This window comes from Mauremys reevesii, linkage group 12, assembly GCF_016161935.1.
Source record: "Mauremys reevesii isolate NIE-2019 linkage group 12, ASM1616193v1, whole genome shotgun sequence".
In the NCBI taxonomy this organism is placed as follows: Eukaryota; Metazoa; Chordata; order Testudines; family Geoemydidae; genus Mauremys; species Mauremys reevesii.
This window is the reverse complement of record NC_052634.1, coordinates 30,778,152-30,801,203: the sequence shown is the minus strand read 5'-3', so window position 1 is coordinate 30,801,203 and position 23,052 is coordinate 30,778,152. Positions and strand designations below refer to the sequence as shown.

Below are 23,052 nucleotides of genomic sequence, written 5' to 3'. Positions count from 1 at the left end.
GGCACACCACTTCTGAAAGGCTGCCAACCCCTGGGCTGGAGGAACCTGGAGAGTACATTTCTATTCTAATCTAATCTACATTTCTATTTGTTTGGTTTTTGTAGGTTAAATTAATGCAGCCTCTGGTCCACTCTCTCCCAAGGGTGTAATGTTGCTGTGCACAATGAGAAATCTTGGGGAAAGATTGAAATGAAATGGAAGCAGCATATGGTGGCAGAACCTAAGGAATTAAAAGCCCATTGATTCTTACGTGTGGGCACTGCCTCTGAACCAGAAGTGTAATTTTTCTCGCTTTGTGGCTGCAGACAGTAAAATATTTAAATATCTATCAGGGATGGTCTAGACAGTATTTGGTACTGCCATGAGAGCAGGGGACTGGACTCGATGACCTCTCGAGGTCCCTTCCGGTCATAGAGTCTATGAATCTATGAAACTCTGGCTTTTCCTGAATGCTGTAGACACTGGAGAAGAATAATGGGGGGAGAAGAAAGAGACAGAGAACACAGAGAGACAATCAATGACTGAAGATGTCCCAACTCCATCTTGCTCCTCACAGGTGTTCAGAAAGCTGGGTAGATGTAGGTTTCAAATATCAAGGGGCTCTCCACATACCTGATCTCTCTCCCCCGGCTCCCATTTTAGCATTAACTTTTATTTTGAAATGTTTGGCTTACCCCTGATCTTCTCTTTCCCTAACTGTATTGCAAGTTGGGTGGGTTTTTTTGTTGTTTTTTTGCTTCCCTTTTGTTCATATCAACATAATTGTAACAGCAAAGGAATCTGTAGGAGCAAAAACTGACTCAAAACTTTATTTCCCCATCATGCAGGAACATGGTACAAACAGCTCACGCAGCTGGAATCATCACACGGAAGCCAGGGGATGGGAGATGCAGGTTTCCAAGTGTTCTGTCTTCTCAGATGACACATTCCAGCCCCTTGTAGTCCTCCCTCCTGTGTGACCTGCTGGGCTTTGACACACTTATTGTCTCATTCTATTGATAATGTGATTGTAACACAATGTGACTGAAATTAAACCACTTCCAGACAAGGAACCAACAAAAGAGAAAAGCCATTATTGCATTGGCTAGGAATCAAACCCAGGTCAACTGTTTGGAAGGCAGCTATGCTCACCACTATACCACCAACACAGCTGGCGGGATTAGCTTTCCTGCAGGCTACGTGTGCTGGCAAAGGGGGTTACACATGACCATGGAGCTAGTAAGCAGGGTGGATGGGCTGGAAGCCGCCTGACAGCTGGGAGCAGAGTTAGGGGGTAAAGGTGAAAACAGATCTCAGTGGGAGCTGGCCCCACACCCAACCTGCCCCGAGGAGAGGGGAACTGAAGCTCAACTTCAATCATGAAAAATCTTCCCTAACAAGGGGACGGCTTGTTTTAAAGACAAGGTTTGTGGGTTTTGCCCGCTATATACAGAGGGGCTGGATAGTGCTGAGTCCAGACAAGACTCTGGTAGGATAAGGAAGAAATTCAGGCTGCCAGTGAGCTGAAGGAGGGAGATGATATTTTGACAGCGATGGACACCTCATCTTATAGGCCTTTGTCTGCCTCCTTTCTCGTGACTGTTTGGCACAGGAATGCAGCCCCCACTCCTGGGTGTCTCCTGTGGAAATAATGTTTCTGTGCAAAACACAAAAGCTTTTAACAGAAAGGAGGGAAAGGAAATGGCCATGCAGTGGGACAGGAATGTAAGGAATGAAACAGCAGATACTTCTCCCACGTGCATTGACTTTGAACCTTGTTGTTTGCCGTGTTGTTATATCCCTGTTGTTCCCTGGACATGAGAGGTGGGGCAGGGAGGTGGGGGCTCACATATCTTTCAAAGGACCAAGGAAGGGAGTGTTATTTACTCCTTCTCATAACACAAGAACTAGGAGGAGTCACCAAATGAAATGAATAGGCTACAGGTTTGAAACGAAGTATTTCTTCACACAACGCACAGTTAACCTGGGGAACTCTTTAGCAGAAGATGTTGTGAAAGCCAAGACTAGAACAGAGTTCAAAAAAGAACTAGAGAAGTGCAGACGATAGGTTTATCGATGGCTATTAGCCAGGATGGGCAGGGATGGTGTCCCCAGCCATTGTTTTCCAGAAGCTGGGAATGAGCAACAGGAGAACCACAGAGCAATGACAAAGCCAGGCTGTCATGGGCGAGTAGTTAAGGGGATGCACTAAAAATCCAGTGGAGTCATCCCCCTCCTCTCCACCCCCAAGCAGCTTTGAATCTTGACTCTGATGCTGAAATTCCACTGCCTCAGCATCCTCAACCCCCACTGGAGGCCAGTGTAGAGTCTTTAGATCCCTGTTCGTATTTCATACTCCAGCTGATGCACCATTCCTGCCCAGCAACTCACTGTCTGCCCCAGGAGAACCAGCTGGTGGGCTGCACCCACAGGCAGACAACTCATACCGCTCCCCTCAGAGCAGCAGCCGCAACTGTTGGCAGCTAATCCCCACCTAAGGCTTTGGGGAAGGAGATGGGGATCATGTGTTATTTCTTCCATACATCGAGTCTCACTGTGTTTGAACATATTTTTCTCTAATGCTGATTTAAATTTAGAGCCCCTCCCCCAATGTCTGCTTTGTAAGAGCCTCATTTCTGTGCATAAAACATAAGAACAACCGTACTGAGTCAGACCAATGGTCCATCCTGTCAAGTGTCCTAGCTCCCAAGAGTGGTCAAAGCCAGATGCTTTAGAGGGAATTAACAGAACACGTAATCATGAAATGATCCATCCCGTCGCCCATTCCTAGCGTCTTTACAGATGTGAACACAAAGAGACACTTGCAGCTACTTAGAATTATAGAATATCAGGGTTGAAAGAAACCTCAGGAGATATCTAGTCCAACGTCCTACTCAAAGCAGGACCAATCCCCAACTAAATCATCCCAGTCAGGGCTCTGTCAACCCAGGTCTTACAAACCTCTAAGGATGGAGATTCCACCACTTCCCTAGGGAACCCATTCCAGTACTTCACCACCCTCCTAGTGAAAAAGTTTTTCCTAATATCCAACCTAGACCTCCCCCACTGCAACTTGAGACCATTGCTCCTTGTTCTGTCATCTGCCACCACTGAGAACAGCCGATCTCCATCCTCTTTGGAACCCCCTTTCAGGTAGTTGAAGGCTGCCATCAAATCCCCCCCTCACTCTTCTCTTCTGCAGACTAAATAACTCCAGTTCCCTCAGCCTCTCTTCATAAATCATATGCCCAAGTCTCCTAATAATTTTTGTTGCCCTCCGCTGAACACTCTCCAATTTGTCCACATCCTTTCTGTAGCGGGGGGATGGGGGGGGAAACTGGATGCAGTACTCCAGATGTGGCCACATCAGTGCCAAATAGAAGGGACTAATCACTTCCTTTGATATGCTAGCAACATTCCCACTAATGCTGCCCAAATATGCTGTTAACCTTCCTGGCAACAAGGGCACATTATTGACTCATATCCAGCTTCTTGTCCACTGTAATCCCCAGCTCCTTTTCTGCAGAACTGCCACTTAGCCAGTCTGTCCCCAGCCTGTAGCGGTGCATAGGACTCTTCCATCCTAGGCTTTGGCTACACTTACACTTCAAAGCGCTGCCGCGGCAGCGCTTTGAAGCGCTAAGTGTAGTCAAAGCACCAGCGCTGGGAGAAAGCTCTGACCACACTGGCGCTTTGCAGCGCCGCAATTTGCAGCGCTGGAGAGGGTGTGTTTTCACACCCTGCTGCAGCGCTGCAAATTTGTAAGTGTAGCCAAGCCCTTAGAGAGTAGGAATCTGCACTTGTCCTTGTTGAACCTCATCAGATTTCTTTTGGCCCAATCCTCCAATTTGTCTAGGTCACTCTGGACCCAAACCCTATCCTCCAGCGCTTGGATTCTTTATGTGCTTTCACAGAGCAAAGAGCACATATTCCATGATTTCATAGGGCAGAGTTTTATGCTATAGGGAGCTTTCCCTGTGTGGATTAACATAGATGCACATTGTGACCCTTCTCAGGGTGCTGAGGGCCATGAGTGTCCTTGTGGCCACCTGCCACGAGGAAGAGGGACTTTTGCATTTGGCAGCTGGATGTTAGTGACCAAACTCACCAGCCTGTCAGACAGTCAAGCACCCTCCTCTGAGCTACAGCAACCTTGACAGTTGACAATAAAGGCACCTTAACCCCTGAGTTCCTTCAATGTGTCCCCCTCTGGGGTCCAGCTCCAATCATCAGATACTCAGGGTATGTCTATACTATCTGCTGAATTGGCGGGCAGTGATCGATACAGCAGGGAGATCAATCTATCGGGTCCAGTGTAGATGCAATAAATCGATCCTCGAGTACTCTTCTGTCGACCACTGTACTCCAGCTTGGTGAGAGGCGCAGGCAGAGTCTACTGGGGAGCTGCAGCAGTCGACTAACCGCGATGAAGACACCATGGTAAGCCGACCTAAGTTGTCATAGGTCTCACCCCCACTTAAAGCTGTTGGGTTCCAAAATGGGGACCTGCACTGTTTTCCCTATAAACTAAAAATCCTAGTTTAGATCTGGTAAAAGCTGCCACCACCCAATCAGGTATGTGGATTGGGACACAGTCCTTCCCCCAAATCCTTGGGGATCCCAAGAGCCCCAAATCCATGGAGTTCTTACACCCGGGAGAAATAAACCATTCCCTCCTGCTTCCTCCCCCCTCCCTTTTCCTAGGAGAGATACCGGGATCTAACTACAGAGGGATGCCTCCCCCTCCCCTTTCTCTGAGAATCCACCCAAAGAAAGATTAACCAAGTCCTTTACAGAAAAGATTTATTAAAAAATAAAAGAAAGTCACTGTCTCTGTAACCAAGATGGAACAATATACAGGGTCTAAACTTATCAATCTCTGGAGAGAAGTCCCCCTCCTTTCTTTCTCAGTAAAAGCAATAACAGTACAGAATTAAAGAAATTATATAGCAAAACACAGAATTGCAAATACAGAAATAAAAGTATAAGAATACTAGTTCCTTGCTAATACTCACTAGCTTGAATAGAACAATTTATTGCAGAAACCTGGGAGGACTTGATTAAGATGTCTGGACTCTCTTAATTCCCAAGAGAGACTCTCTAAAACAAAGAACAGGAAAAAAAACTTCCCTCCACAGGGATTTGAAATTATCTTGTCCCTCATTGATCCTCTGGTCAGGTGTCCACAGGTACTGCTTGTTAACCCATTACAGGTAGACAAAAACCTTAATCCTTAACTAACTGTTTATGACACGCCCCCCAAATCGCCAACAGTGGGAACCACTGGCGGTGATTTCTTCCTAGCACTGTAAAATAAACAGATTACTAAAACACATGCAGTATTACATTCACTACTAAGCATGTAAACATGTCAACAACACTTTTTAACCACTTGATTCTGGGAAACTTTCATGAGAGAGTGCATCAGCAACTTTGTTGGAGGCTCCTGAAATGTGTTGAATTTCAAAATCAAAGTCTTGGAGAGCTAAACTCCATCGGAGAAGTTTTTTGTTGTTTCCCTTGTTAGTATGAAGCCACTTTAGCGCAGCATGGTCAGTTTGTAGCTGGAACCGCCGTCCCCAAACGTATGGGCGTAGCTTTTCCAGGGCATACACAATGGCGTAACATTCTTTCTCACTGATGGACCAGTGGCTTTCCCTCTCAGACAGTTTTTTGCTGAGAAATACGACAGGATGGAAGTTGTGATACGGTCCTTCCTGCATTAGAACTGCTCCTACCCCACGTTCAGATGCATCGGTGGTTACTAGGAAGGGTTTGTCAAAGTCCGGGGCCCTTAACACAGGGTCAGACATGAGCGTCGCCTTAAGCTGGGTAAAGGCTTTCCGACATTCATCAGTCCACTTAACAGCATTTGGCTGCATTTTTCTGGTTAGATCAGTTAGTGGGGCAGCGATTTGGCTGTAGTGTGGTACAAATCGCCTGTAATATCCGGCCAAGCCTAAGAAGGATTGGACCTGTTTCTTTGACCGTGGGACAGGCCCGTTTTGGATAGCCTCCACCTTGGCCTGTAGGGGGTTAATGGTTCCTCAACCCACCTGGTGCCCTAGGTAGGTCACTCTGTTTTGGCCTATTTGACACTTTTTGGCCTTAATAGTTAGTCCTGCCTGCCTGATGCGCTCAAAGACCGTTTCCAGGTGTTCTAGGTGTTTGGGCCATGAATCAGAAAAAATGGCCACATCATCGAGGTAGGCAACTGCACATTCTCCCAATCCTGCTAGTAGACAATCTACCAGCCTTTGGAAGGTGGCGGGTGCATTCCGCAGTCCGAACGGAAACACATTAAATTCATACACCCCTGCATGGGTGATGAATGCAGATTTTTCTTTGGCGTGTCCATCTAGTGGTACTTGCCAGTACCCCTTGGTTAAATCTATTGTGGAGATGAACTGGGCACGTCCCAATTTCTCCAAGAGCTCATCGGTGCGCGGCATTGGGTAGTTGTCAGGGCGGGTTACCGCATTAAGCTTTCGGTAGTCCACGCAAAAGCGTATTTCTCCATCTGGTTTGGGAACTAGAACCACTGGAGATGCCCATGCACCGGTAGAGGGGCAGATGATACCCATCTCCAGCATATTTTCAATCTCCCGTTTTATAGCAACTTGGGCATGAGGTGACACCCGGTAGGGTGGGGTTCTAATCGGGTGAGCATTACCAGTGTCAATGGTGTGGTACGTTTGTTGAGTCCATCCTGGGTTGGCTGAGAACAAAGGGCTGAAGTGAGTGCACAGCTCCTTGATCTGTTGCCGCTGTAGACGTTCCAGGGTTGTGGAGAGGGTCACCTCTTCCACACCACCATTTCTTTTTCCTTCATAGTAGACACCTTCAGGCCACTCAGCGTCATCTCCTCCCTGGGCTGTAAACTGACAGATCTGTAATTCTCTGGGGTAAAAGGGCTTTAAAGAGTTAACATGGTACACTTTAGGTTTTAAGGAGGAATTAGGAAATGCAATGAGGTAGTTAACAGCTCCCAGGCGCTCCTGGACCGTGAATGGTCCTTCCCATGACGCTTCCATCTTATGGGCCTGTAGCGCCTTCAAGACCATGACCTGGTCTCCTACCTTGAAGGAACGCTCTCTGGTATGTCTATCATACCAGACCTTTTGCTCTGCTTGAGCATCCTTTAGGTTCTCTTTAGCAAGGGCCAAAGAGTGGTGGAGGGTGTTTTGTAGGTTGCTTACAAAGTCCAGAATGTTAGTTCCTGGAGAAGGCGTAAACCCCTCCCATTGTTGCTTTACCAACTGTAATGGCCCCTTAACCTCATGGCCATACACAAGCTCGAATGGTGAGAATCCTAAACTGGGATGTGGTACAGCCCTGTAGGCAAACAGCAATTGCTGCAACACTAGATCCCAATTATTGGAATGTTCATTAACGAATTTACGGATCATGGCCCCCAAAGTTCCATTACATCTCTCCACCAGGCCATTGGTTTGGTGGTGGTATGGGGTGGCAACCAAGTGATGCACCCCATGAGCTTCCCACAGGTCTTTCATGGTCCCTGACAGGAAATTTGTTCCTGAATCTGTAAGAATGGCGGAGGGCCAACCTACCCTGGCAAAAATGTCAGTTAAGGCCTGGCACACAGTTTTAGCCCTGGTGTTGCCTAGAGCTACTGCTTCCGGCCATCTGGCAGCAAAGTCCACAAAAGTCAGTATGTACTGCTTTCCTCTGGGGGTCTTCTTTGGGAAAGGACCCATAATATCCACAGCTACTCGCTGAAATGGGACCTCAATTATGGGAAGTGGCTGGAGAGGGGCCTTGACCTGGTCTTGAGGCTTTCCTACCTTTTGGCATACCTCACAAGACCGGACATACTTGGCAACGTCCTTGCCCATCCCCTCCCAGTCGAAGGACCTTCCCAACCTGTCTTTGCTTCGGTTCACCCCAGAATGGCCACTGGGATGATCATGGGCTAAGCTTAAGAGCTTTTCCCGGTACTTAGTTGGAACCACCAACCATTTTTGAGGATGCCAGCCTTCTTGGTGTCCACCAGAAAGAAGCTCTTTATATAAAAGTCCTTGTTCTACAACAAACCGGGATCGGTTAGAAGAGCTGAGAAGCGGTGGGTTGCTCCGTGCCGCCGCCCAAGCTTTCTTAAGGCTGTCATCAGCTTCCTGCTCAGTCTAGAACTGTTCCCTTGAGGCTGGAGACACCAGTTCCTCCATAGACTGTGGACTTGGGTTTGATCCCTCTGGAAGCGATGTAGGTGAAGAGGTTGTTTCTGTTGACTGTGGACTGCTCTCCGCTGGTGCACGAGGTGATATTTCAGGCTCTGGCTGAGCCTCTTGGGTAGGGTTGTCTGCTGTTTCTGCCAGTTCAGGCTCGTTGGTGCCCTCTGGTGGTGGAGTTGCAAGTGCTGGAGTCAGTGCTGACACTGGTTATTCTTCCAGTTCCGGTTCTAGAACAGGAGGTACTGTGGCTGCTGTAGTTGTTGGCATGGGATCCGGTTGCACCACCTCTGTCTGGGTCTCTGGTAACGCAGACGGGGTCTTGGTGAATGGCTCAGGGACAGGGCTCGTCTGGCTTGGCTGCGTGTAACCACTCCCACTGTGTTGGGTTGCTCAACGTGGTTGGCCAAGTCTTCCCCTAGTAGCATGGGGATAGAATAATTGTCATAGACAGCAAAAGTCCACTTTCCTGACCAGCCCTTGTACTGGACAGGCAATTCCGCTGTAGGTAAGCTTACAGATTTTGATATGAAGGGGTGGATTGTCACTTTGGCTTCCTGGTTGATGAATTTGGGGTCCACGAAGGCTCGGTGGATAGCTGACACGTGCTCCAGTGTCTCTCCATGCGATAACCTCCTTTCTGTCCACTCTCAAAGTTTCCCTACGGTGTAAGGGTATTTGAGAGACATCTAGGTCTGGGTTTCTCCGGTGTGAAGGTGCAAGGATTTGCACTCGGTTTAGGTTCTTTGGGCATTTGGCTTTGATATGCCCCAGTTCATTACATTTAAAACATCGCCCAGTTGACGGGTCACTGGGCAGATGAGGATTACTGGAGACTGGTGAGGTAGAAGAAGAAGTAGGTTGTGGCTGTCCTTGGGTTGTAGGTGTGGGCTTGATTGGTCCTTGATGGTAGGGTTTAGTGTCGGTGTGTACCCTGTGGAATTCGCTCCCCTTGACAGTAGCTTTCTTGTTCTCTGCAACTGCCATCCATTTGGCTCCAATCTCCCCTGCCTCAGTGAGATTTTTTGGTTTTCCATCTTGTATGTAGCGTGTAATGTCCTCAGGAACACCATCCAAGAACTGCTCCATCATTATCAGGAGGTTTAGGTCATCCATGGATTTAACATTGGCTCCTGATAACCAGGAAAAATAATGCTTTTCAAGGTAGGAGGCGTGTTTTGGAAATGACACCTCTGGTTTCCATTTCTGGGCTCTGAAACGCTGACGGGCGTGATCAGGGGTTATGCCCATTCTGTATCTAGCCTTGGTTAGGAACAGTCTATAGTTGTTCATTTTGTCCCTAGGCATTTCAGTTGCCACCAGTAATAATTCTCCGCAGAGCTGTGACCTCAGCTCTACCATGTATTGGGCTTCAGGGATGCTGTACCCAATGCAGACCCTTTCAAAGTTTTCTAGGAAGGCCTCAACGTCCTCACCTGTCCTGTAGGCGGGAAATTTTTTCCGAGCAGGTTGATCAGTACTTGGAAGAGGGGTTGGATTGGTAGGATCATGCTGCTTAGCCTTTTCTAATTCCAGAGCCTGCCGGTGGGCCTCCCTCTGGCTCTCCATTTCTCTGTCTTTTAACTGCATTTGTCTCATGTGCTCAGCCTCTTTGGCTTCCATGTCTCTCTTGTGGTCAGCCTCTTTGGCTTTTTCTTTTAATTCCATCTCCTTGAATTTTATCTGTAATTCCTGTTCTTTTAATTGCAGTTCTCTTTGTCTTGTTTCCAGTTTAGATGCCTCCTTGGCACTCATTGTTTCTGTTTTCTGGTGTTGGCCACACTCCTCTGCAGTCAGTGAATTTTCTGGGTGGCTTGGTGATGCTGGCCACACCCCTCTGCAGTCAGGGTATGTGCTGTGTTGCTTGCTTCAGTTCCTATCCCTGTCTATCATTGACTAAACAAAGAGAAATCAAATCTTTTGTTTTGCAAATTGTGTTCTGCGGGGATGACTGTGCTTTTGACCGAGAAAGAAAAAAAAAGTTCTCTCCTCCTCCTCCCAAGAGCAAGACAAACCGGTTTAACCAGTGTCTCTCGCCCTTGCTAAGTAGCTCTCAGTATGGGGTCTCCTGAAACAAAGGCTTGTCAGAAAACCTACCCCTCCTTTTCCTCCAAGGTGCTTTTTGAAGCACCAGAAAGAAAAACTGCTTCCAACAAAGCCTGCTGGAAAACTTAATTCCCTCCAGCCAACCTTGCTGAAGATTCCTTCTAACAATACCAGTTAGAAACTGAATACTTGTAACCCCACCTCTTCTCTCAGGTTGCTTTCCTGCTCTAGAAGAAGAGAATAGCTCCCTTCAGCTTAGCCCAGCTGAAAAAAAACTCCTTCTAACCCTGAAAACTGCTTCAAAACTGCCTTTTGGTAGAAATGCCTTGCCTCTGTATGGCTCTCAGGTTCGTCACCGCTGCCCACCATGTCATAGGTCTCACCCCCACTTAGAGCTGTTGGGTTCCAAAATGGGGACCTGGACTGTTTTCCCTCTAAACTAAAAATCCTAGTTTAGATCTGGTAAAAGCTGCCACCACCCAATCAGGTACGTGGATTGGGACACCGTCCTTCCCCCAAATCCTTGGGGATCCCAAGAGCCCCAAATCCATGGAGTTCTTACACCCGGGAGAAATAAACCATTCCCTCCTGCTTCCTCCCCCCTCCCTTTTCCTAGGAGAGATACTGGGATCTAACTACAGAGGGATGCCTCCCCCTCCCCTTTCTCTGAGAATCCACCCAAAGAAAGATTAACCAAGTCCTTTACAGAAAAGATTTATTAAAAAATAAAAGAAAGTCACTGTCTCTGTAACCAAGATGGAACAATATACAGGGTCTAACCTTATCAATCTCTGGAGAGAAGTCCCCCTCCTTTCCTTCTCAGTAAAAGCAACAACAGTACAGAATTAAAGAAATTATATAGCAAAACACAGAATTGCAAATACAGAAATAAAAGTATAAGAATACTAGTTCCTTGCTAATACTCACTAGCTTGAATAGAAGAATTTATTGCAGAAACCTGGGAGGACTTGATTAAGATGTCTGGACTCTCTTAATTCCCAAGAGAGACTCTCTAAAACAAAGAACAGGAAAAAAAAACTTCCCTCCACAGGGATTTGAAATTATCTTGTCCCTCATTGGTCCTCTGGTCAGGTGTCCACAGGTACTGCTTGTTAACCCTTTACAGGTAGACAAAAACCTTGACCCTTAACTAACTGTTTATGACATAAGTACATCGACTTCAGCTATGATATTCATGTAGCTGAAGTTGCGTAACTTAGATTGATTCCCTCCCCTAGAGTAGACCAGGGCTCAGAAAAATCCCAGATCCTCTCTGCCCGAAGCAATGGTACATCCCAGGTTACCAGTTTTACTGTAGCCCACTGCTACTGGATCACACACAGCACTTAAGCACAGTTATTGAACAAAGGGAAATTTCTTTAACAAGGGACAGAGATTTAAACAAACAAATGTGAATGATGGAAACCAACTGTTACCAACAAAACAAAATCACAAAATGCAACCTACACTTTTTAATAGTTACCTTTCCTACCTAAGTAGATTGAAGTCTGAGGTGACAGTCTATTGCAGTGACTGCTAGTCCCTAGGAGCCAGGGCCCTGCCTTTCTTGAAGCACCATTGGTCATTAGTGATCTCCTTGGTGAATGGAACCAGAGTGTTTCTCTCCACCGTGTTATAAAATGAATCAGTTTTTTGTGTATATTCACAGAAAGGACCATTTCCTCATTGTCATATTGTCGTTTACACTTCCACAGGGTTTTGATGTCTATAATTTGTCTGTGATAGTTTTCCATTGGCTTTTCTGGGCTGGTGCAAAGGTTGACAATGCAAAAACACACCACGTAACTGGCTAGCAAGGGACGGGTGACAATTCCCTCCCACTTGAATGGGCCATTCCCAACAAGACCTTTGATTGGGGTGACTCACTTTCATGACAATACCATATGGGCATAATTTTCCATATACTAACATGACTCCTTCAATAGGACTCATACACACCTCTTGCAGTGATCAGGAGTAACAATAATTTACAAGCTTTCAGTAGAGAGCTCACTGCTATGCTTCCTGGATAAATATCATAAAAATCAGTGCATTAGGTGTGATGAGTCTGTCAGGTCTGAGGCAGGAGTTTCTTGTGAATTACTTTGACCTCTCTGCCAATTGGAACCAAAGAGCATTTATCACACATGCACTGAGCTACACAGTCACACTCTGATAGAACAGAAAGGCCAACACAAAAAATAGAGAAAGGAACAATCAGATACTAAAATGACAATGGTTGGAACTCAACATTTCTCTCAGTCTTTGGACTGATGGGTACTAAGAGCTTTTCCCTCAGTTGAACCAGGTGATCGGACAGCTGGCTCAGCCCTCCATACTAGCAGATTCCTCACATATAGGGAGATGGGTCAAAACTGGAATTGATGTCATGACTCGCTTCCCAGAAGGGATCAATCTGTCTAAGGCTGTGTTTACCCTTCAAACACTGGAAATATTCTTCTGACAACATAACACTGTCTACACTGGGGCTTAGGTCACATTAACTACTTCTCTCAGTGGAGTGGATTTTTCACGCCCCTGAGAGATGTGGCCATGTCAACACAGCTTTTCAGTGTAGACCAGCCTCTAGATGGCTTTTAGATATGAAAGGCAGTGGACTTCAGCCTTTTCCTTGGTACTGATGGTTGACAACTGCAGCTTTCCTACCTGCTGGACACATCCTATGACAGATGTCAGGCCTTTCCTTTGCAAATTAGAGAAGTGGGGAAGTCAGTGACACTTACAGTGTAAGTGGGTAAAAACTTACACAACTTGTCTCCTCGAGAAGTTTTCCTTTTAATAGAAATTGACTTTGAAGCTAAGCAAAGTATGCTCTATCTGAAATACAAAAAATTAAAACCTATACAGACCCAATATTCTCTTATACACTCTTTCTAACACCTATTCTCCCATCCCAACCTTTGGAGTGAGGTTTTCTACCAGGTTTACACTACAGGGGGTAAATTAAATCAAATTAACTTTTGAAGATTAACCATCATTTCCTGTACAACTAAAAAAAGAAAAAAACACAAGACAACTTTCAGTTTTCCAAAATAATTCAGATTATCAAATAACTAGTCTCTTACTCTAACCAATAACATCACCTATGATTTCATTTTCACTAGTAACACTAATATATTCAAAGATCACAAATTCTGGTCACATATGTTAGTTTTCTTTTAATCCCCATTGCCAACAACTGAACCTTGGCTCAAGTTGTGGTTTGTCCCAACACTTCTGTGAGTTCATATATCTCTGGTTCTTCTGCCAGGCGTGTTGGTGGAAGGGGTCTCCTATGTGGGAATGTTAGCATCATGAGGAAAAATACCTCTCTTTTCACACTTTAAATCTTTCAAAGTAGTAGGAAGTAGGGGAGAAGTGATACAAATGCAGACAACACAGGAGAAAACTGTCCGGGCTACACTAAAGACATTTATCGGTATAATTATTGCTCAGGGGTGTGAAAAATCGATATAGCTGAGCAACATAGTTACACAGCTCTAATCTCCTATGTAAATCAGCAGGAGAGCTTCTCCTGCCAACATAGCCATCTGAGACAATATTGATTTAAACAATTGAACTACACTGTGATCATATGCACTTCCTTCAGTTAGTTGGGGATCTGCTGTTGTTCACAATTTCCAAGTGGAGATTTTAGATCACTGCTGTGTCTTTGTTAGCATGGCCAGTAAATTGGAGATTTCTCTTTTACTGACAGAACTGAACTTGAACTTTCTCCATATCATCATGGAAGGATGGGGAAAAAGCAAAGCTGAAGTGAGAAATGATGACTTTAGCAAATGGTCATTTGTCTTAAACTCTCCAATAAATCTGAGCTGAACTAATATCTAATTGTGTGACCACACAGCCATCAAGAAAGATAGAAACCCAGATCACAGAGAGATAAAATACATGACAATGAACGTGTAAACTGAAATTCCAGAGCAGATTACAACTAATTATTTAGAATCAGGACAAGAGATTCTCCCATCACATTCTCCTCTGAACCATTCAAACATATTTCAGTGAGTAACTGTCTCAATAGTCAGTTATGTTATTTACAACATGTTTAGTATCCTAGCATTGCCATAATGGGGGAAAAAACAGCCACCTTGCCAGAATTGGCTTTACCAATAGATGGAACCTGGGATTTAAACTCGAAATTATCACACTGCGATTAGGATCCATTTGAATTCCCCTTCCTGGTCTTTGATACTTTTCTCACCAGTCATAGCAACTCTGGCATAGGATTAAATAAGTCAAAGCATCATCTCCAAGCACAGACAACTGAGAACTCTTCATCACATGACACTTTGAGAAGTGGAGGGTAGAATGTGATGACGATAAACTCTGCCTGGCTCAGACAAAAGGTAACAGTTCTGCCATGATGGGGAAGGAGGGAATCTCTGAGTCACCCCATCTCCTTCCAAGTATCAGAGGAGTAGCTCTGTTAGGGTACATCTATACTTACCAGCCGGGTCGACGGGTAGCGTTCGACTTCGGAGTTCGAACTATCGCGTCTAATCTAGATGCGATAGTTCGAACTCCGAACGCGCTCCCGTCGACTCCGGAACTCCACCACCGCAAACGGTGGTGGCGGAGTTGATGGGGGAGCCGCAGACTTTGATCCCGCGGCGTCTGGACAGGTAAGAAGTTCGAACTAAGGTAGTTCGACCCCCCCCCCACACACACACAAGTGTAGACCAGGCCTTAGTCTGGATCTGCAAAATGTGACAAAGAGTCCTGTGGCACCTTGTAGACTAACAGACATATGGGTGCATGAGCTGTGGGTGAATCCCACATCGTCAGATGCATGTAGCGGAAATTTCCAGAGGCGGGTGTAAATATGCAGGCAAGAATCAGTCTAGAGATAACAAGGTTAGTTAAATCAGGGAGGATGGGCCCCTCTTCTAGCAGCTGAGGTATGAACACCAAGGGAGGAGAAACTGCTTTTGTAGTTGGCTAGCCAGGGACAGTCTTTGTTTAGTCCTGAGCTGATGGTGTCAAATTTGCAGATGAACTGAAGCTCAGCAGTTTCTCTTTGAAGTCTGGCCCTGAAGTATTTTTGCTGCAGGATGGCACTTTTAAGTCTGCTATTGTGTGTCCAGGGAGGTTGAAGTGTTCTCCTACAGGTTTTTGTATATTGCTTATGCTCCAGTACGTATTTTAGTCTATAAGGTGCCAGAGGACTCTGTCGCTTTTTACATCTCCTTCCAGTACCACAGAGGCTGAAATGACACTTTTTTCCTGCCCCTGCTCTTCATTTAAATGTAATATGAAAAGTTCCCATGATAACTGCTCTTCAGCACAACACGAGAACAATTGGCAATGATACAATCTGTAACACTGGTGACTCTAACAATAACTTTGCAATAGGAGGAATGGTATAAATGTGATGCTCCCTGGTTCCTGAGAGGAAGGGCACACTTGAATTACTCATGGGAGAATGGAGTTGATAGAAAGGATAAATGAGTCCACCTCAAAGAGGTCAAACTGCAAAATGCAAAAATAGGCCACTCACTCATCTGGACAAGCTGAGGGATATCGGTGCTTCAAACAGCTTTTAAAAGTGGGAATCAGGAAAAGTATTAAAGTATCGATAGCCCTAGAGGGTTTATGGTGTTGATCCCCCTTGCAGATTCTCTGATGGCTCACATGGGCTCAGTGGCAAGACAAGGTTTTCCCACACTCACTGCTTCCATTGGGTCGCATACCTGTGTGGATTCTGAGATGGGTAAGAAGGTGTGAGCTGTGATTGAAGGTTTTCCCACACTCACTGCATTTATAAGGTCTCTCACCAGTGTGGATTTTGTGATGTTTAGAAAGGCCTGAGCTGCTAGTCAAGTTTTTCCCACACTCACTGCATTCATAGGGCCTCTTCCCTGTGTGGATTCTCTGATGCCTAATAAGGTCTGAGCTGGTAATAAAGGTTTTCCCACACTCACTGCATTCATAGGGCCTCTTCCCTGTGTGGATTTTCTGATGCCTAATAAGGTCTGAGCTGGTAATAAAGCTTTTCCCACACTCATGACATTCATAGGGCCTCTCCCCTGTGTGGATTCTCTGATGAACAGAAAAGGCTGAGCTGCAAGTGAAGGTTTTTCCACACTCACGGCATTCATAGGGCCTCTCCCCTGTGTGGATTCTCTGATGAATAGAAAGGGCTGAGCTGCAAGTGAAGGTTTTTCCACACTCACTGCAATAAAAGGGCCTCTCCCCTGTGTGGATTCTCTGATGTTTAGAAAGTCCTGAACTGCTAATGAAGCTTTTCCCACACTCACGGCATTCATAGGGCCTCTCCCCTGTGTGGATTCTCTGATGAACAGAAAGGGCTGAGCTGCAAGTGAAGGTTTTCCCACACTCACTGCAATCAAAAAGCCTCTCCCCTGTGTGGATTCTCTGATGTTTAGAAAGGCCTGAACTGCGACTGAAGGTTTTCCCACACTCACGGCATTCATAGGGCCTCTCCCCTGTGTGGATTCTCTGATGTTTAGAAAGGCCTGAACGGCTAATGAAGCTTTTCCCACACTCACTGCATTCATAGGGCTGCCTCTCCCCTGTGTGGATTCTCTGATGTTTAGAAAGGGCTGAGCTGCAAGTGAAGGTTTTCCCACACTCACTGCAATAAAAGGGCCTCTCCCCTGTGTGGATTCTCTGATGAATAGAAAGGGCTGAGCTGAAAGTGAAGGTTTTCCCACACTCACTGCAATAAAAGGGCCTCTCCCCTGTGTGGATTCTCTGATGTTGAGAAAGGCCTGAACGGCTAATGAAGCTTTTCCCACACTCACTGCATTCATAGGGCTGCCTCTCCCCTGTGTGGATTCTCTGATGTTTAGAAAGGGCTGAGCTGCAAGTGAAGGTTTTCCCACACTCAGTGCATGTATTTTTCCTCTTTCCCATGAGGACTTCCTGCTGTGTTGTGGTTTCCTTGACGCTTTTCTGAGTTCCCCGACAGGAAATAAATTTACCCATTTTCTCCTCTGGCTGGTTTCCTTGCTCTCTTTCTGGTCTGTGCTGAATCTCACAGGATTTTCCCTGCTCATGACTCCAGGACACATTCCTTTTCGATCTTTGCGATAATTCTCTGTGTTTAGCCACTTTCTCAACATTTTCCTGCTGAGAATTCTGCTCCTCTTTCTCACCTACCATTGCGTCACCTGCTGTGATAGAGACAGAAACCTCAGACAGGGATGGAAAGGGGAAGGCCAAACCAAAACAAGTGCTGGAGAGACGTCAAATAAAAATCAGGAACTGAACTCCCCCAAACTCTTCCCTAAACAGGAGAGAGGAGGGGATCAATTCGGCCCTCACATCCCATCCAAACTCACAGGGGAAAGGGAGGAAGCTACTGCCTGGTGTCTGCTAGTGTCTACAGGAAGCCATGAGCTATATTTACCCTGAGGATACGACCCCTGCTAGGGACAATAATGAACTGAGAAACCTTCCAAGGGCTTTGTAGGGCATCCCAGATGTTTCCTTCAGGCACTTACAGATTCTGAGTTGGTTTAATCTTTCCTCACCTGTGCAGGGAACTCTCAGGATCTCTCTTTCCTCTGAACCCTGGAGGTCTGGGACCCATGGCTCATCCCCTTGTTCCAGATGGGAGATTATATGAGGTTTGGAAACTGGAAACCCTGCTCAGATGAAAGAAAACAAAGGAGTTCAGCTGATTTCATATGACTGTGTCATAAAAAACACTATTAATTTAACTTCAGTGCTTACTGTGACCCAGTGTGCCTGGGGCAGTCCACACTGAAAATGCCAAGATCAGGGCAGACTGAAAAAGGGAGAGCAGATGCTCCCAAAACTGGTGGTTAACACGGAAGTTAAATTCACCGATCAGTCACCAAGTGTGCTTCTGATCCCCCACACTGGTTATCGAGAAACTGAAAAAAGACATCACACGGCCCCCTTTACTGCATTCCAGTTCTCTGACTCCCAATCAGCACCTAGGTCCGGCACAGTGAGAAGTTATTTAAAAACTCTGATCACATAAACAAAGTGTTCTTCTGACCCCAGAGTCAGCCACATTACCAGGTCTGTATAGGTTTGGATCTTACCCAGAATACTATGATGCCAGCCAATCCTTAGCATCGAAACTAAAGGTTTATTATAAAAGAAGGAAAGAAAAAGGAAGTTGTTAAAATGGGAAAACAGTCAGATACATTCAGAAATCTATATATCTAGTTCTTAGCAGTATTGGTGAGTTTCTGGCTTGAAAGGCTCTCTGGTAATGATTTTTTGCCCCAGATCCCTAAGTGGCCCCTCAAGGATTGAACTCACAATACTGGGTTTAGCAGGTCAATGCTCAAACCACTGAGCTATCCCTCCCCCCACATCATTCAGTCCTTTGTTCCAAGGTTCAGTTTGTAGAGAAGTTGCTCCAGAGGTAGGAAGAGGGACTGAAGACAAAATGGAGATGATGCAGCTGCCCTTTATATTCCTTTTGCCAAGTGGCTTCTACTTCCTGTGTCCCAAACACAAGCTTCACAGCACATGGCATGGAAAAGCCTTGGAGGTCTCAGTACACAGGCATATCCCTGCATATCTTGCTGACTCAAGAGGTGTCTCCCCTTGATCCTTTCAATGGGTTCATTGTACAGCTGATGACCCCGGATGGGCCATCAAACAGGCTGGGCAGCGCTGATGCCAATATGTCTGGGGGTGTCACTCAGAAACACTACACAAGTCTGGAATACAGATATACCCTACATATCTATAACTCACAATATAAAGATAGAAACAAGATTATCAAACTTGGAAAATCATAACATTTTCATTGACACCTTACATGGCATATCTAGAACGATTCATTGCAATTTCATCATATTGCTATTTATAATAAAATAATAATAATATAAAATGTCTCTCAATTCCATAGAGTGTCACTTAATAAACCAGTGAATTCCCAGGACTGGTTCCCCAGGTGTTTCAAGATGCCGAACACCTTGCTTGTGAAGGATTGAAATACCCACATATATGTTGGGAACACACAGACGGACACTGTGCAAGTCTGTGCCCCTATGTTCACTCTTCTAGAAAATTATGATCAATTTTGTTCATAGTATGTGTCATGGCTGAATCTCCACTCTGTCACTCCGAGTGCAGAAAGTGGGGGCCCGCCAGGATTCTAAAAATTAATTTGTGCAACTCTAATAAGAACATAAGAAAGGCCGTACTGGGTCAGACCAAAGGTCCATCTAGCCCAGTATCTGTCTACCGACAGTGGCCAATGCCAGGTGCCCCAAAGGGAGTGAACCTAACAGGCTTTACAAGTAATCTCTCTCCTGCCATCCATCTCCATCCTCTGACGAACAGAGGCTAGGGACACCATTCTTACCCATCCTGGCTAATAGCCATTTATGGACTTAGCCACCATGAATTTATCCAGTCCCCTTTTAAACATTGTTATAGTCCTAGCCTTCACAACCTCCTCAGGTAAGGAGTTCCACAAGCTGACTGTGTGCTGGGTGAAGAAGAACTTCCTTTTATTTGTTTTAAACCTGCTGCCTATTAATTTCATTTGGTGACCCCTAGTTCTTGTATTATGGGAATAAGTAAATAACTTTTCCTTATCCACTTTCTCAACATCACTCATGATTTTATATACCTCTATCATATGCCCCCTTAGTCTTCTCTTTTCCAAGCTGAAGAGTCCTAGCCTCTTTAATCTTTCCTCATATGGGACCCTCTCTAACCCCCTAATCATTTTAGTTGCCCTCTTCTGAACCTTTTCTAGTGCTAGAATATCTTTTTGAGGTGAGGAGACCACATCTGTACACAGTATTCAAGATGTGGGCGTACCATGGATTTATATAAGGGCAATAATATATTCTCAGTCTTATTCTCTATCCCCTTTTAATTATTCCTAACATCCTGTTTGCTTTTTGACCGCCTCTGCACACTGCGTGACATCTTCAGAGAACTATCCACGATTACTCCAAGATCTTTTTCCTGACTTCTTGTAGCTAAATTAGCCCCCATCATGTTGTATGTATAGTTGGGGTTATTTTTCCCAATGTGCATTACTTTACATTTATCCACATTAAATTTCATTTGCCATTTTGTTGCCCAATCACTTAGTTTTGTGAGATCTTTTGAAGTTCTTCACAATCTGCTTTGGTCTTAACTATCTTGAGCAGTTTAGTATCATCTGCAAACTTTGCCACCTCACTGTTTACCCCTTTCTCCAGATCATTTATGAATAAATTAAATAGGATTGGTCCTAGGACTGACCCTTGGGAACACCACTAGTTACCCCTCTCCATTCTGAGAATTTACCATTAATTCCTACCCTTTGTTCCTGTCCTTTAACCAGGCTTGTATTAAACCCCAAATTTACAGCTTTTCTCTGACTTTGGCTTGGTAAATGCTGCCACCACCCAAATGCAAAAACCCAAACCCTTGGACCCAGGAAGGAGCACTTGAGAATTCTTGCCTCTGGGGTAGCCTCAAGCCCTTTCACCCTCCGGGAAAGAGCTGAGAAAGAAAACAGAGGACATTAGCTGTGGCTACCAGCTAATCAAACAACATGCACAAACCTCTTAGGGCACCAAAAATCCAACCCTGTTCTTAAAAGAGGTAAATTTTATTAAAATTGAAAAGGAAATCAATAAATCTGGAACTTAGGCTTTTGCTAGATCTTAAAAGAAACAATTGTTGTAAGCACCCAAAATAGCTTTCTTGGGGGTTCAGCTTAAAGCTTAGGCCTGGTCTACACTAAAAAGGGGGTTCGAATTAGGGTACGCAAATTCAGCTACGGGAATAGCGTAGCTGAATTCGAAGTACCCTAATTCGAACTACTCACCCGTCCAGACGCGGCGGGGTCGAACTCCGCGGCTCCCCCGTCGACTCCACCACCGCCGTTTGCAGTGGTGGAGTACTGGAGTCGTCCGCGGCGCTTCTGGAGTTTGAACTATCGCGTCTAGATCAGACGCGATAGTTCGAACTCCGAGAAGTCGAACTCACCGTGTCGACCAGGAAGGTAAGTGTAAACGTACCCTTAGAAGCAAACAAAAGCATCTGGGATAGCACAGAGGAGCTCCAAAAGCCAAAATAAAAAATATAAATCCGATTGTGTTTGTCTAAACTTCCCTGTCCAAAACATTTCTTCTAGGGATGGAAGATGAATTTTCCAACCTGCTTCAAGCCACACACAGCATTGCTACTCTGTGTTGCCTTCTCCGGAGAACAACAGACAAAGGGAAAGTTACTGTCCCATTTTAAAAAGTTCTAGTCTTTCCATTGGCTCTTTTGATCAGGTGCCCGCTCCTTTTCTTTTACCTATGGCCTTGTTAACCCTTTACAGGTAAAGCAAGCAGAGAAGTCACACCAACAAGGATTTTACAGCAATCTGGCTGTCTGGGTGTTTCTAAAAGGGAGATCCCTCCCCTTCATTTATCACTATATGGCTTGTGAGGTATCATTTGAAGACAATCTACTGAATATCCTCCTTAAAATGTGTAGCAACACTGTATGTAAAGTTATGAGATTTTACGGTATGATATTACTGAAAAAGTTGCAACCCTAACCCTAAGTTCCTCAGAGATAGCAAGGCAAAAGCTGGTCAAATAGCCATTCTCCAGGAGGGGGAAGGTGTGAAGAAGACATTTACATTCCATCACAGGGACCACTTGAAGCTCATATCTATGACAACCTGTCACCATGACTCAGCTGAGAACTAGATTTGTTTCTAGTACAAAGGACTGAATTATAAAGAGATGTGAGGAAAATGCATGAGACTCTCTCTCTCCCCCTCCCCTTCCCTCTGCTCATGACAACTCCTGAAGAACTGAATGTGGGCAGCAGGGGCAGGTTCGAGGGATTCCCAGCTGAAAGGAAAGCCAGCCTGTCTCAGCAGATGGTGAGAGAAACATTTGTTTTAAATCCCTTTTAGCTGGTTAACTTAGATGTTAGTTTGTGTTTTATCTTGCATTTCTTTTGTAAACAATTCTGACTTTTATGCCTCATTACTTGTAGCCACTGGAAATCTTTTTTTTTTTTTCAGTCATTGGGTACAGAAGCTGATTTAAAGGACAGGTTACAAACCATAGCTAATAGTTCCCCAATTTCACATTTGAGTTCCTTCAGAACTCTTTGTAAATACCATCTGGTTCTGGTGACTTGTTACAGTTAAGCTTATCAATTAGTTCCAAAACCTCCTCTAATGACACTTCAATCTGTGGCAATTCCTCAGATTTTGTCACCCACAAAAGGTTTGGGAATCTCCCTAACATCCTCAGCCACGAAGACTGAAGCAAAGAATGCATTTAGTTTCTCCGCAATGACTTTATCGTCTTTAAGGGCTCCTTTTGTACCTCAATCGTACAGGGGCCCCACTGGTTGTTTAGCAGCTTCCTGCTTTTGATGTAATTAAAAAACATTTTGTTATTACCTTCTGAGTTTTTGGCTAGCTGTTCCTCAAACTCCTTTTTGACTTTTCTTATTACATTTTTACACTTAATTTGGCAGTGTTTGTGCTCCCTTCTATAGACACCTCACTAGGATCTGACTTCCGCTTTTTAAAAGATGCCTTTTTATCTCTCACTGCTTCTTTTACATGGTTAAACCAAGCCACAGTGGCTCTTCTTAGTTCTTTTGCTGTGTTTTTTAATTTGGGGTATACATTTAAGTTGGGCCTTGTAAACGGGTGGTACTCACCCCTGCCGCGCCTCCTGCTGGTTGGGCTCAGATTGTCCCGCAGTTCTGCCCTGAGCGCCTCAGCAGGCTGGTGACCCGCCTGTTCGCAGGCCCCGGCGCCCTCCCTGGACCCGGTGCCCCCTTTCTGTAACTGGGTCTCCCCCTCCCAGGGGAACCCCCACGCTACTATCCCCACTTT

The 23,052-nt window shown here is 45.3% G+C and overlaps 2 protein-coding genes across 3 annotated transcripts in view; both read right to left on the bottom strand.

Moving 5' to 3' along the window:
• Window positions 1–8,227: 8,227 nt before the first annotated feature.
• LOC120375641 lies at window positions 8,228–17,213 on the bottom strand. 2 transcript variants are annotated; one of them, XM_039496420.1, is made up of 2 exons: window positions 17,183–17,213; window positions 8,228–10,064 (listed from the first exon to the last, which is right to left on the bottom strand). In XM_039496420.1, the coding sequence occupies exon 2, from the start codon at window positions 9,921–9,923 to the stop codon at window positions 8,613–8,615; it is 1,311 nt and encodes a 436-aa protein (XP_039352354.1). In that variant the 5' UTR covers window positions 9,924–10,064; window positions 17,183–17,213; the 3' UTR covers window positions 8,228–8,612. The 2 variants fall into 2 exon arrangements, with proteins under 2 accessions (XP_039352354.1, XP_039352353.1); XM_039496419.1 differs by lacking the exon at window positions 17,183–17,213 and adding an exon at window positions 11,142–11,196.
• The window catches only part of LOC120375640 (zinc finger protein 850-like), a gene marked incomplete at its 3' end in the record, with an annotated part of 811,498 nt that continues 804,378 nt past the window's right edge, over window positions 15,933–23,052 (bottom strand). Inside the window, exon 5 of the mRNA XM_039496417.1 lies at window positions 15,933–16,868. Coding sequence (XP_039352351.1) covers window positions 15,933–16,868 — 936 coding nt within the window. The remainder of the gene's footprint in view (window positions 16,869–23,052) is intronic.